The sequence below is a fragment of the Stenella coeruleoalba genome, assembly GCF_951394435.1.
Source record: "Stenella coeruleoalba genome assembly, chromosome: 9".
Classification (NCBI taxonomy): Eukaryota; Metazoa; Chordata; class Mammalia; order Artiodactyla; family Delphinidae; genus Stenella; species Stenella coeruleoalba.
The window spans coordinates 15,872,036-15,886,005 of NC_137155.1; the positions used below are offsets into that span (position 1 = coordinate 15,872,036).

General features: G+C 39.4%; 1 protein-coding gene across 1 annotated transcript in view; it reads left to right on the forward strand.

Annotated features, from left to right (window-relative positions):
* Nucleotides 1-13,970, forward strand: part of COG5 (component of oligomeric golgi complex 5) — a 284,025-nt gene that overhangs the window by 11,537 nt on the left and 258,518 nt on the right. The window contains exons 4-5 of the mRNA XM_079930906.1: nt 2,408-2,462; nt 2,562-2,631. Of these exons, the coding sequence (XP_079787032.1) occupies nt 2,408-2,462; nt 2,562-2,631 (125 nt within the window). The remainder of the gene's footprint in view (nt 1-2,407; nt 2,463-2,561; nt 2,632-13,970) is intronic.

Below are 13,970 nucleotides of genomic sequence, written 5' to 3' on the forward strand. Positions count from 1 at the left end.
GAGAGTGTGGTAAGCTGAGGGACCAATAAATGGAATTAGCGTGGCATGTTTGAAGGACAGAAAGAAAAGGCTAGTATGACTAGAGTTTAGTGAATGAGGGAAAGAATTGTAGATGAGGTTCTTGGGAAGGAATTTTGATTTTCATTCTAAATGCAATGGTAAACAATTGGAGGGTTTTAATTAGAGATGTTACGTGATTAATGCTCTAAAAAGTTTTCTCTGGTGGCTCTATAGGAAGGCAAGAGTAGAATCTGGGGTACCAATTTAGAAGCTATTAGAGTAGTAGACGTTGATCGTGCCTTGAATTAGTGGTGGATATAAAGAGAGAGAAGTGAATGGGATAAAATGGGGGTAGAGCTGATAGGATTTGTTGATGGGAAATGAAAAGTCTGAGCGAAAAAAGTCACCAACAGTGATTCCTAAGATTTAAGTCTGAAAAATTGGGTAGATGATGGTATGAGTAACTGAGATGCGTCACACTGGAGAGGATCATGGTGGGGCAGAAGTTATCTTGTTGGGTGTCTTAAATTTGTCATAAGAGAGTTCAGGGCTAGAGATTTGTGTGTGTGTGTGTGTGTATAGATAGGCAGGTATAAAGAAAATCTATATAGATGTATGTACGTATGTGTGTATATAAAATCAGTATTTTATTGAACAGATAGTGTTTAAAACATTGGGATTGAATGAAATCCCTAAGAGAGATTCTAGGTGGAGAAGAGAAGTTGGCTGAGGATCAAATCTTGGAGTACTCCAGCATGTAGAGATCCAACAGAGAAGGAGTGGGAGCAACTCATGCCATCAGAGGGAGCCCACGAGGGTGATGACTTGTAAGCCTAGAGAAAAAAATGTTTTAGGGAGGGAGTGGTTCAACGTGTCATGCATTTCTGAGAGTTAGAACAAGATCAAGACAGAACTGACAATAGCATTCGGCACCTTGGAGATTTCTGGTGACGTTGACAAGATCTGTTTTGGTGGCATATGTGTGAAAGGTGTTGCGAGTGGGTTGTGGAGAGAATAAGATGTGAGGAAGTGATGATAACAAGGAAAGCCAGTTCATTCTTGGAGGTTTAAGGTCAGTGAACCATAATACCGGCAGAAATCCTTGGGTCCAGAAAGGATTCTATTTGACTGAGCCATATTAAAACATTTGTATGCAGATAGGAGTATTAATTAATTCTGAAATTACTTCATCTAATATGACAACATTCTATACTTAAATTTATTTAGAATACTGGGTTTCAAAACTACAGCTATGCCAGTTGAATATAGAAACTGAGTTTTAAAGAATATAGTTCAAAATAATTAAATCTGTAATATTGGAAAGCCCATTTTTAGGCATATAAAAAAGTAAAATTTCAGATCTGTCTTCCTGAAAATAATTTTACAATTTTATAAACAGTTCTTCATCATGTTATGTAAGTAGAGAGTAAAGGCAATAATATACTTGCTGTCCATATTTATTATTTATCTAGCATTGGGAGTTAGAGAGAGTATACCAGGAGGAGAGTACCTCATTTCCAGATCGTTCAGGGCCTTGTAGACCAAGCTGTGGACTTTAGTTTTAACATAGGAGCAAAGGGGAGACTGGGGAAGGGATTTAGCAGATGAGTGTTATAATTTGCACTTCCAAAGATCACTCAGGTTTTTTTTTTTTTTAATATAATTTTAAAAATAAGTTTCTTTATTTTTTGGCTGTGTTTAGTTTTCATTGCTGGGCGTGGGCTTTCTCTAGTTGAGGCAAGCAGGGGCTACTCTTCATTGCGGTGCGTGGGCTTCTCGTTGCGGTGGCGTCTCTTCTTACGGAGCAGGGGCTCTAGGCGTGTGGGCTTCAGTAGTTGTGGCTCACGGGCTCAGTAGTTGCAGCTCACGGGCTTTAGAGTGCAGGCTCAGTAATTGTGGTACACGGGCTTAGTTCCTCTGCAGCATGTGGGATCTTCCTGGACCAGGGCTTGAACCGTGTCCCCTGCATTGGCAGGTGGATTCTTAACTACTGCGCCACCAGCGAAGTCCCACGCTTCTTTTTTTTGTAATTGTAGTACAATACACATTAACATGAAATTTACCACTTTAACCATTTTAAACTATATAACTTAGTGCTATTAATTACATTTACAGTGTTGTGCAACCATCACTATCCAGTTCCAGAACTTTTTCATCACCGCAAATGGAGACCCTGTACCCATTAAGCCGTCACTCCCCATTCCTTGTCAGACTTCTCTAGTGGAGCAAGGTTAGGACGGGGAAGACTAGTTAGAGGTTTTTGTAGTAGTCTAGGTAAAAGATACTGGTTGGATTATGATGATGGCAGAAAAATGTGGAAAATTTCTCTATTTTTTTCTTTTAACTTTTTACCCAATTTGAACCCTCGTAAATTTGTAAAGTAATGTAAGCTGTTATGTTTTCCTAGGTGTCCTTCAGATGATGCAGACAAGAATTGGGGCTTTACAGGGAGCTGTTGATAGGTACTGTTGTTCATTTTGTAAATGAATGAAATGGAAAGATTTTTATCCATTGATAGTTTGAAGATGATTTTGTCACTCCTCTTTCTGTTTTTCCTTTAGGATGAAAGCAAAAATTGTTGAGCCATACAATAAAATAGTAGCCCGTACTGCTCAACTAGCAAGACTTCAGGTAGGTCCTCACTTGTCATTTCTTTGTACTTTTACTTCATTTTGTCTTTATAAGCGAGCAAATTTCAAGAGAATGAATTCTAAGGAAGTAAGAGAATATGAGAGAAAACGGGAAAAATACTAAAGAGCTTTAAAAGAAGATATTCAGTTTAAAAAATAAAAATCTAAACTACTATTAAAGTGAATTATTTTCACTCTTATTATATCAGTGTATTACTAACTTTTTAGAGTTCAAAATTATTTCTCTTAATAGAGAACAGGAAGAAACCTTTTATCCTTAGAGTTTGCTATGATCCAATGTAAGGAACCCAAACCTATAACTTCTGTAATACAGCAGTCCCCAACCTTTTTGGCACCAGAGACCGGTTTCGTGGAAGACAGTTTTTCCGCGGACCGGGGAGGTGGGGGTGGGGGGATGGTTTCAAATGATTCAAGCGCATTATGTTTATTGTGCACTTTATTTCTGCTATTGTTACATTGTACTATATAATGAAATGATTATACAACTCACCATAATACAGGATCCGTGGGAGCCCTGAGCTTGTTTGCCTGCAACTAGTTGGTCCCATCTGGGGGTGATGGGAGACAGTGACACCTGAAGTGTGTGGCTTATGTCTAGTCTACTCTGTAGTCTTGTTTTGATTGCTGTCACTGCAGAAAACCCTGCTTCACAAAGATAGGATGTTGGAAACAGAAACAGGCTTTTCAGTGCTTTCGTGGCAATCTCAGGATATCCCACCTTGACTTTAATCCAGAATGTATGGAGATTTGAAGTTGTCTCAAGCATACTTTTAAGGCCACCGTCATTTACAGTCTCAAGCAGTTGATCTTCTTCTAGCACAAAGTCGATTCACTGGACTTATTCACAAATGGGTCGCAGATCCACTCCTTCCCAATTCGGGGGTCTTTTGTGGCTGGGAAGTAATGCTCAAACTCTTTTGAAAGCTGAGATGGGTGATCATGCACCAGCTGGGGGGAAGAAGGCCCTGGCTCAGCCTCTTTCAAAATCTCTGCTAATATTTGAAACATGTCAAAAATCCTAGTGTTAACTCATTGCCCCCATAATTCCAGTTTGGCTTTGAATGCAGCCATTTTATCTGCCAACTTGAACACAGTGGTGGTTCTCTCCTGAAGTGACGGATTGAGTTTGTTGAGCAGGTTGAATATGTCACACAAGTAAGCAAGTTTTGTGACCCCATTCTGTGGCACTGAAATGTGCTGCCAGGGGTGACTGTTTTTCTAAAAGAAATCTCTGGAGTGGCTCTCATAACTCAAAAACTCTGGCCAGTGATCTACCTTTAGAAAGCCATCTCACTTCTGTGTATAAGAGAAGACGTGTGTGCTCTGTGTCCATCTCCTCACAGAGCTGCACAAACAGACGTGAGTTAAGGGCATGTACTTTAATGTGGTTGATAATTTTAATCACATCCTGCAAAACGTTAAGTTCAGGTGACATTTTTCGGCTAGCCAGCATTTCCCTATGGATGACACAGTGTGTAGACTCACATTCAGAAGCAACCTCTTTGACCCAAGTAGTGAAACCAGAAAGCCATCCAGTCATGGCAGCCACTCTGTCTGTGCATATATCGACACAAAATGACCAATTCACTTTTCCTGATATGTAATCATTCAAAGACTTGAAGAGTTCTGCAGCTATTGTGTTGGTTGTCAACAAAAGTGCACATAACATAACCTCATGCACATCCTCCTGAAAGACATAACGCACAAAAACAAGCATTGTTGCCTTGTTGTCAACACCAGCAGACTCGTCAACCTGGATTGCATACCATGGTGACTCATTAATCCTCTCTAACAATTGTGCCTCAGTATCCTTTGCTATTTCATCAATTCGTCTAGTTATGGTACTAGCCAAAAGAGGAACACGTGCCACGTTTTGAACTGCAGCCTCTCCTAAAAGTTCATGACAGATGTCCTTAGCAGCAGGCAGGCTCAACTCTTCACCAATGGTAAAGGGCTTTTTCTTAAAGATTTATTTATTTATTATTTATTTAGTTAGTTTATTTTTGGCTGCGTCGGGTCTTAGTCGCGGCACGCAGGATCTTCATTGAGGTACGCGGGATCTTTCATTGCAGCGCGCCGGCTCTTTGTTGCAGTGCACAGGTTTCTCTCTAGTTGTGGCGTGCAGGTTTTCTATTCTCTAGCTGTGGCGCGCAGGCTCCAGGGCGTGTGGGCTCTGTAGTTTGCGGCACATAGGCTCTCTAGTTGAGGCGCGCAAGCTCAGTACTTGCAGTGTGCGGGCTTAGTTGCCCTGCAGCATATGGGATCTCAGTTCCCCGACCAGGGATCGAACCCGTGTCCCCTGCATTGTAAGGTGGATTCTTTACCACTGGACCGCCAGGGAAGCCCAGTAAAGGGCTTCTTCTTAGAGTCTTCTGCTGTCTCATCATTGGGTTTTTCCCCCCTTTCAAAAAAGCTCTCCAGCGACATTTGTTTTTTCCTCATTTTGGCTAGGATTAGCTTGTGGGCTTACCCACACTGTGACTGAGAGAAGTGCACAGTGCAGGAAAGAGGTGCGGACAGAAGTGGTAAATAAAATAATGGTCAGGCCATGCGCAGACTGAAATAAGTGTCAGTTTCTGACTTAAAGCCTGCCACCACATGCAGTTGTACAATTGAAGTACATCAACTCACTTGCCACTGTAAAGCCTGCCACCAGATGCAGCTTAATTGTCACTTTCCACTCACTGGTAGAGTTTTGATATGAGTCTGCAAGCAGTTGATTTATTACGGTCTCTGTGTAGTCAAACCTCTCTGTTAATGATAATCTGTATTTGCAGCCACTCCCCAGAGCTAGCATCACTGCGTCAGCTCCACTACAGGTCATCAGGCATTAGATTCTCATAAGGAGCGCACAGCCTAGATCCCTCACATGCGCAGTTCACAGCAGGGTTTGCGCTCCTATGAGAATCTGATGCTGCCACTGATCTGACAGGAGGCGGAGCTCAGGTGGCAATGTGAGCGATGGGGAGCGGCTGTAAGTACAGATGAAGCTTCGCTCACTCACCCACCGCTCACCTCCTGCTGTGTGGCCCGGTTCCTGACAGGCCACAGACCGGTTCCGGTCCGTGGCCTGGGACTGGGGACCCCAGCTATAATAGATGTTTTAGTATTTTAATCTTTGCTATTTCTGGGTCAGTTTTTGTCAATTGACCTTTCTTCTTGTTATGGGTTTTATTTTTATGCTTCTTTTCATGCTTGGTAATTTTTGATTTTATACTGGAAAGGTGTGTTTTGTGTTCAGGGGTCTGGATTTTAAAAAATTTCCTTGAAATGGTGTTGGACTTTATTCTTGTTCACAGTTAAGTTACTTGAAATTAGTCTGATCTTTTTGAGGATTGGTTTTAAATATTTATTTATTTATTTAGCTGCATTGGGTCTTAGTCGCGGCTTTCAGGATCTTTGCGGCATGTGGGATCTTTGCTGCAGCATGAGGGACCTTTTGTTGCGGTGTGCGGGCTTCTCTCTAGTTGTGGTGCATAGGCTCAGTAGTTGCAGCACGTGGGCTCTCTAGTTGTGGCACGCGGGCTTAGTTGCCCCCTGGCATGTGGGATCTTAGTTTCCTGACAAGGGATCGAACTCACGTCCCCTGCATTGGAAGGAGGATTCTTAACCACTGGACCACCAGGGAAGTCCCCAAGGATTGGTTTTAAATCTTTGTTAGTGCAGGTTCAGAGCATCCTTTAGCCTAGCGGTAGTTTAGCCATGTTTACTACTAGGTCTTTCCACTATGAGCTCTGTGCATTGTTTCAGTGTTTCTTTCCTTGTGTTTCCTCTTACACATGCACAAATTGGCACTTAGCCAGAGACTTGAGGCCATCTTTCTGCACATCTCCCCAACCTCTCCTTCCTGGCCAGTTCTCTGCCCATAGACTCTAGCTCCTTTTGGCTTTCCTGAAATCTGATCTGTTTCCACACTTCAGAGAGACTGTCATGTTCTGTTTGCCTTTGCTCTGCTTCAGCTAGAAAATTGTCTTCCGGCAGTAAATTGGGATAGTTGTTAAGCTCATTTTCTTTATTTTCTTTCTCCTGTGCTATTTTTCAGTATCTGTTGTCTGAAAATTTTATTTCATGTATTTTGTTCAGTTTTCTAGTTGTTTAAGATGGGAGGGTAAATTCTGCCCTATTATTCCATCATTGTTAGAAGTAGAAATTGCCTTCATTAAAAAAAATTGAATTATAAGTCACATACTATAAAATTCACCACTTTAAAGTACACGTTTAAGTGTTGACTGAGTGGTTTTTACTATATTCACAGGGTTGTGCAATCATCACTGCTGTCTAATGCCAAAACATTTTCATTACTCCAGAAAGAAACCTTAGGCTCAGTAGTAATCACTCCTCCTACCCCCTTACCCCTTGCCCCTCCCCAGCTTTCTAATCTGCTGTCTGTGGATTTGCCTATGCTGGATATTTCATATAAATGCGTCATACATTGTGTGGCATTATTTTGTCTGGCTTCTTTCACTTACCATAATGTTTTCAAGGTTTATCCATGTTGTAGCATGTGTCAGTACTTCATTCCTTTTTATGACCAAATAATATTCCATTGTACGGATATACCACATTTTTGTTTATCCATTTATTTTGCTTGCCTATCAGTTGATAGATACTTGTTTCCGCTTACTGGCTATTATGAATAAAAACTGTTACAAACATTTGTGTACAAGTTTTTGTGTGACGTGTTTTTTTCGGTTATCTTGGGTATATACCTGAGAATATATATGCTAGGTCATATGCTAACTCTCTTTAACATTTTGATGTATCGAATCAATATATGAACACCTTAAACTTAAACAATGTTCTATGTCAGTTATATTTCAGCAGAGCTGGAAAAAACTTTTTGAGGAGTGCCAAACTGTTTTCCAAAGCAGCTGTACCATTTTACATTCCTATCAGCTATATATGAGGGTTTCAATTTCTTTCTCACCAAGACTTGTTTTCTTTTTAATATAGCCATCCTATTGGTTATGAAGTACTATCTCGTTGTTTTGATATGAATTTCCCCAATGACTAATGATACTGAGCATCTTTTATTGTGCCTATCGGCCATTTGTATATATTCTCTGGAGAAATGTCTATTCATATCTTTTGCTCATTTTTAAAATGAATTATTTGTCTATTCCCTCTCTCCCTCCCTTCCTTTCTATACTTGGCATATTGTGTTCTGGCTTCCAATTTAGTTGTTGAGAAGCTGTCATTCTGACCTGGTCTTTTGAAGGTAATCTGCAGGTTTCCTCTGGTTTCTTTTTTAAAAATTATTTATTTACTTATTTTAACATCTTTATTGGAGTATAATTGCTTTACATTGTTGTGTTAGTTGCTGCTGTATAACAAAGTGAATCAGCTATACATATACATAATATCCCTATATCCCCTCCCTCTTGCATCTCCCTCCCACCCTTGCTATCCCACCCCTGTAGGTGGTCACAAAGCACGAGCTGATCACCCTGTGCTATGTGGCTGCTTCCCACTAGCTATCTATTTTACATTTGGTAGTGTATATATGTCAATGCCACTCTCTTACTTCGTCTCAGCTTATGCTTCCCCCTCACTGTGTTCTCATGTCCATTCTCTATGTCTGCATCTTTATTCCTGTACTGCCCCTAGGTTCTTCAAAACCATTTTTTTTCCTTTTTTTAGATTCCATATATATGTGTTAGCATATGATATTTGTTTTTCTCTTTGATTTCCTTCAGTTTCAGAATGGTTTCTTTTTATTCATTTCATGTGCAATTTGTTTTTCTTCTTCCATCTGTGAGTTTATCTCTTTCATCATTTCTGAGCCGTGCTTTCTTCAAGTATGTATCATTCTCTCCTTTGTATTCGATTCTGATTAAATGTACACTCAACTTTCTTTATCATCTAAGTCACTTACCCTCTTTTCCTTACTTTACATTTTTTTTCCTTTCCTTGCTGTTCTCTGGAGTTTTTTCTGATTGGTTATCTACTTCATTAATTTATTCCTGACCACTTCCTGTGGTTAAAATAGTCGATTATTATTTTGCTAAGTTTTGGTTATTGTATGTTTTATTTTTAGAAGTTCTATGTTTCTTTTCCTAAAGTGCTATATGACCTATTTCTTGTTCCCTGATTTTGATTTCTTTGAATATATTCTGCTGAAGTATTCTGTTGCCTTACTCTGGTAGGTATAGTATTTGTAGTCTTTGTGGGTATGTTTATCTTGGTGGTGCTTGCTGGTTCTGTCTAATGGAGTCCAGTTTTCCTGGGTGCCTGGTTATTTTTTGCTGTGTGTTGGACATTTTATTTGAAAAGTTATTTTTTAGAATATTTGAGTCCTTCAGAGAGGATTTGTTTTGTTTTTCTATGGCAGCAGAAATCGTTACCAGTCCAAGAACAACATTAAATTAATCAATTTTAACTCTCCTCCACTTTGTCTCAGAGGCTATCAAAATGTAGGATCTAATTTTCCAGGACTAGCAAGTGATCTCAGATTACAAGTGGATTTGCTTCCTTTCTCTTGGGGTTCACTGTGCTTTACTCTTGGCTTGGTGTTTGTATCCATACTATCATTTCTTTGATGCTTTTGAGACATTTTTACATTTTATACAACAGTTTTAGTTCTTAATGGTAAGCTAAAAATATAGTCTGCCATTATTTTATTATTATTAATTAATTAATTAATTTTTTGTCTGCGTTGGGTCTTCATTGCTGCGTATGGGCTTTCTCTAGTTGTGGCAAGCGGGGGCTACTCTTCATTGCAGTGTGTGGGCATCTCATTGCGGTGGCTTCTCTTGTTGTGGAGCACGGGCTCCAGGCGCGCGGGCCTCAGTAGTTGTGGCATGCAGGCTCAGTAGTTGGGGCTCGTGGGCTCTACAGCACAGGCTCAGTAGTTGTGGCACATGGGCCCAGTTGCTCCGTTACATGTGGGATCCTCCCGGACTGAGGCTCAAACCCATGTCACCTGCATTGGCGGGCGGGTCCTTAACCACTGCACCACCAGGGAAGTCCTAGTCTGCCATTATTAAAAATAAGAAACTTACGTGTCTTCTCTTTTTTATAAAATAAACATCAGATTATTTTTTTCCCCTGATAAAATTATTCAGTACTTCCTTAACACAAAAGAGAATGAAGTCTTAAGTCCTAAATGTGGCATGTAAGTCCCTTCATGTTATTGCCTCTACTTGCTTTTTATCAACTTTACCTTTTGTCATTCTAAAAAAATTTATTATGGATACTAATCACACTGAACTACTTACTGTTCCTAAGTGTGCTGGAGATTCTCACATTCATTCCTTTGCACATTTTTTTCCCTAACTCAGAATGTTCTAGTCACTCAGCAGATTCTAGTCAACTCGTCTGTGAAGTCCTCTCCTGCCCTTCTGACAGAGCAGAATATTTACTTAATTTACTTTATTTTATTTTTTTGGTCGCAGTGTGCAGCATGTGGGATCTTAGTTCCCCGACCATGGGTCAAACACGCGCCTCCTGCATGGGAAGCATGGAGTTTTAACCACTGGACTGCCCGGGAAGTCCCAGAACGTTTATTTTTTAATTTTTTAATTTCTTTAATATCCTGTAGATGTTTCCATTATAATACTTTCTACATAATTTTTCCCTTCCTCATACTCTCCTATAAGACTAAGCTCCTTGAAGGCTATGATAATATTTTAATATTTGAATGTCTAGCCTTAGCGTAGTGTTATGTACCATATTAAATGCTTAAGAAATGAGTTAAATAATTTGTTCCTTGGTCTGTGCCTTAGTTGTAATGTTTTTAAAAAATATGTAGCATATGTGACTCAACATATATAATACTAAAAAATTTTAATGGACTTATAAATATCTCCTATAACAATCTGAGAAATATAGCATGTGAGAAGAGTTTGAATGTCAGTCTTTTTCAGAAGGATGAGAGATACGGGTTATTTCAGAGATAACCACTTAAGGGTATGTGGGGCAGTGAGGATACATAGAAACCTGTCTTAACAGTCAAAGAGGTATCGTGGGACAGTGGAATATGGCTTGGCCTACAATAATATCCTAACAATCACCCTTTCCTATAACTCAGGTCCTGCATCTCTGTCTGCTGCTTTTTCTTACTGCCACTATGGATTAACCCTCATTCTCCTTTTCACTTGCTCCTTGTTTCACTCTTGGCTTTTTTGTCTCAAGGCTTCTGCTCTATCCTATACACCCACTTTCCTAAAGAGAACAGTGTCTGTTTGTAACAGTTTTGGGCAGTTCTTGCACGAGACAGTGTGATAGGTCACTGGTGATAGACTTTGTGGCATAGCATTGAGCTGGCATTGTTTCTCTGATCTAGTCAGCTGTGGCTAAGGTCACAAGGTCATATGACCTGAAATACCATGAACCACATATAAGGAGCTGCCCAAGCTACTTTCCTGAAGAAAGGGTGTGGGCACTGCAAGTCCTGCTCAGAGCGTTAGAGCTAATGTTTTACTTTTATGCTGAAATATACATTAAAACATTACTTCCATAGTTAAGTTGGGATTTAAATATTGCTTTTGAGATTAACTTTTTCATTTTGTACTAAAAATCATGGCCTTAAGTTAACTGGAATTCTTTTTTTTATACTGTATTTTGACTTTTTTTTTGCCATCTAATTATTCCCTTTATTTATTTTATTTTTTACATCTTTATTGGAGTATAATTGCTTTACAATGGTGTGTTAGTTTCGGCTTTATAACAAAGTGAATCAGTTACACATATACATATGTTCCCATATCTCTTCCCTCTTGCATCTCCCTCCCTCCCACCCTCCCTATCCCACCCCTCTAGGTGGTCACAAAGCACCAAGCTGATCTCCCTGTGCCATGCGGCTGCTTCCCACTAGCTACCTATTTTATGTTTGGTAGTGTATATATGTCCATGCCACTCTCTCGCTTTGTCACAGCTTACCCTACCCCCCCCATATCCTCAAGTCCATTCTCTAGTAGGTCTGTGTCTTTATTCCTGTGTTACCCCTAGGTTCTTCATGACATTTTTTTCCCTTAAATTCTGTATATATGTGTTAGCATACGGTATTTGTCTTTCTCTTTCTGACTTACTTCACTCTGTATGACAGACTCTAGGTCCATCCACCTCATTACAAATAGCTCAATTTCCTTTCTTTTTATGGCTGAGTAATATTCCATTGTATATATGTGCCACATCTTCTTTATCCATTTATCCGATGATGGACACTTAGGTTGTTTCCATGTCCTGGCTATTGTAAATAGAGCTGCAATGAACATTTTGGTACATGACTCTTTTTGAATTATGGTTTTCTCAGGATATATGCCCAGTAGTGGGATTGCTGGGTCATATGGTAGTTCTATTTGTAGTTTCTTAAGGAACCTCCATACTCTTCTCCATAGTGGTTGTACCAATTCACATTCCCACCAGCAGTGCAAGAGTGTTCCCTTTTCTCCACACCCTCTCCAGCATTTATTGTTTCTAGATTTTTTGATGATGGCCATTCTGACTGGTATGAGATGATATCCCATTGTAGTTTTGATTTGCATTTCTCTAATGATTAATGATGTTGAGGATTCTTTCGTGTGTTTGTTGGCAGTCTGTATATCTTCTTTGGAGAAATGTCTATTTAGGTCTTCTGCCCATTTTTGGATTGGGTTGTTTGTTTTTTTTGTTATTGAGCTGCATGAGCTGCTTATAAATTTTGGAGATTAATCCTTTGTCAGTCGCTTCATTTGCAAATATTTTCTCCCATTCTGAGGGTTGTCTATTGATCTTGTTTATGGTTTCCTTTGCTGTGCAAAAACTTTTACATATCATTAGGTCCCATTTGTTTATTTTTATTTCCATTTCTCTAGGAGGTGGGTCAAAAAGGATCTTGCTGTGATTTATGTCAGAGTGTTCTGCCTATGCTTTCCTTTAAGAGTTAGATACTTTCTGGCCTTACATTTAGGTCTTTAATCCATTTTGAGCTTATTTTTGTGTATGGTGTTAGGGAGTGATCTAATCTCATAATTTTACATGTACCTGTCCAGTTTTCCCAACACCACTTATTGAAGAGGCTGTCCTTTCTCCACTGTACACTCCTGCCTCCTTTATCAAAGATAAGGTGACCATATGTGCGTGGGTTTATCTCTGGGTTTTCTATCCTGTTCCATTGATCTGTATTTCTGTTTTTGTGCCAATACCATACTGTCTTATTACTGTAGCTTTGTAGTATAGTCTGAAGTCAGGGAGCCTGATTCCTCCAGCTCCGTTTTTCGTTCTCAAGATTGCTTTGGCTATTCGGGGTCTTTTGTGTTTCCATACAACTTGTGAAATTTTTTGTTCTAGTTCTGTGAAAAATGCCATTGGTAGTTTGATAGGGATTGCATTGAATCTGTAGATTGCTTTGGGTAGTAGAGTCATTTTCACATTGTTGATTCTTCCAATCCAAGAACATGGTATATCTCTCCATCTATTTGTATCATCTTTAATTTCTTTCATCAGTGTCTTATAATTTTCTGCATACAGGTCTTTTGTCTCCTTAGGTAGGTTTATTCCTGGGTATTTTATTCTTTTTGTTGCAGTGGTAAATGGGAGTGTTTTCTTGATTTCACTTTCAGATTTTTCATCATTAGTGTATAGGAATGCCAGAGATTTCTGTGCATTAAGTTTGTATCCTGCAACTTTACCAAATTCATTGATTAGCTCTAGTAGTTTTCTAGTAGCATCTTTAGGATTCTTTATATACAGTATTATGTCATCTGCAAACAGTGACAGCTTTACTTTTTCTTTTCGGATTTGGATTCCCTTTATTTCCTTTTCTTCTCTGATTGCTGTGGCTAAAACTTCCAAAACTATGTTGTGTAAGAGTGGTGCGAGTGGACAACCTTGTCTTGTTCCTGATCTTAGCGGAAATGCTTTCAGTTTTTCACCATTGAGAATGATGTTTGCTGTGGGTTTGTCATATATGGCCTTTATTATGTTGAGAAAAGTTCCCTCTGTGCCTACTTTCTGCAGGGTTTTTATCATAAATGGGTGTTGAATTTTGTTGAAAGCTTTCTCTGCATCTATTGAGATGATCATTTGGTTTTTCTCCTTCAGTTTGTTAATATGGTTTATCACACTGATTGATTTGCGTGTATTGAAGAATCCTTGCATTCCTGGATTAAACCCCACTTGATCATGGTGTATGATCCTTTTAATGTGCTGTTGGATTCTGTTTGCTAGTATTTTGTTGAGGATTTTTGCATCTATGTTCATCAGTGTTACTGGCCTGTAGTTTTCTTTCTTTGTGACATCCTTGTCTGGTTTTGGTATCAAGGTGATGGTGGCCTCGTAGAATGAGTTTGGGAGTGTTCCTCCCTCTGCTATATTTTGGAAGAGTTTGAGAAGAATAGG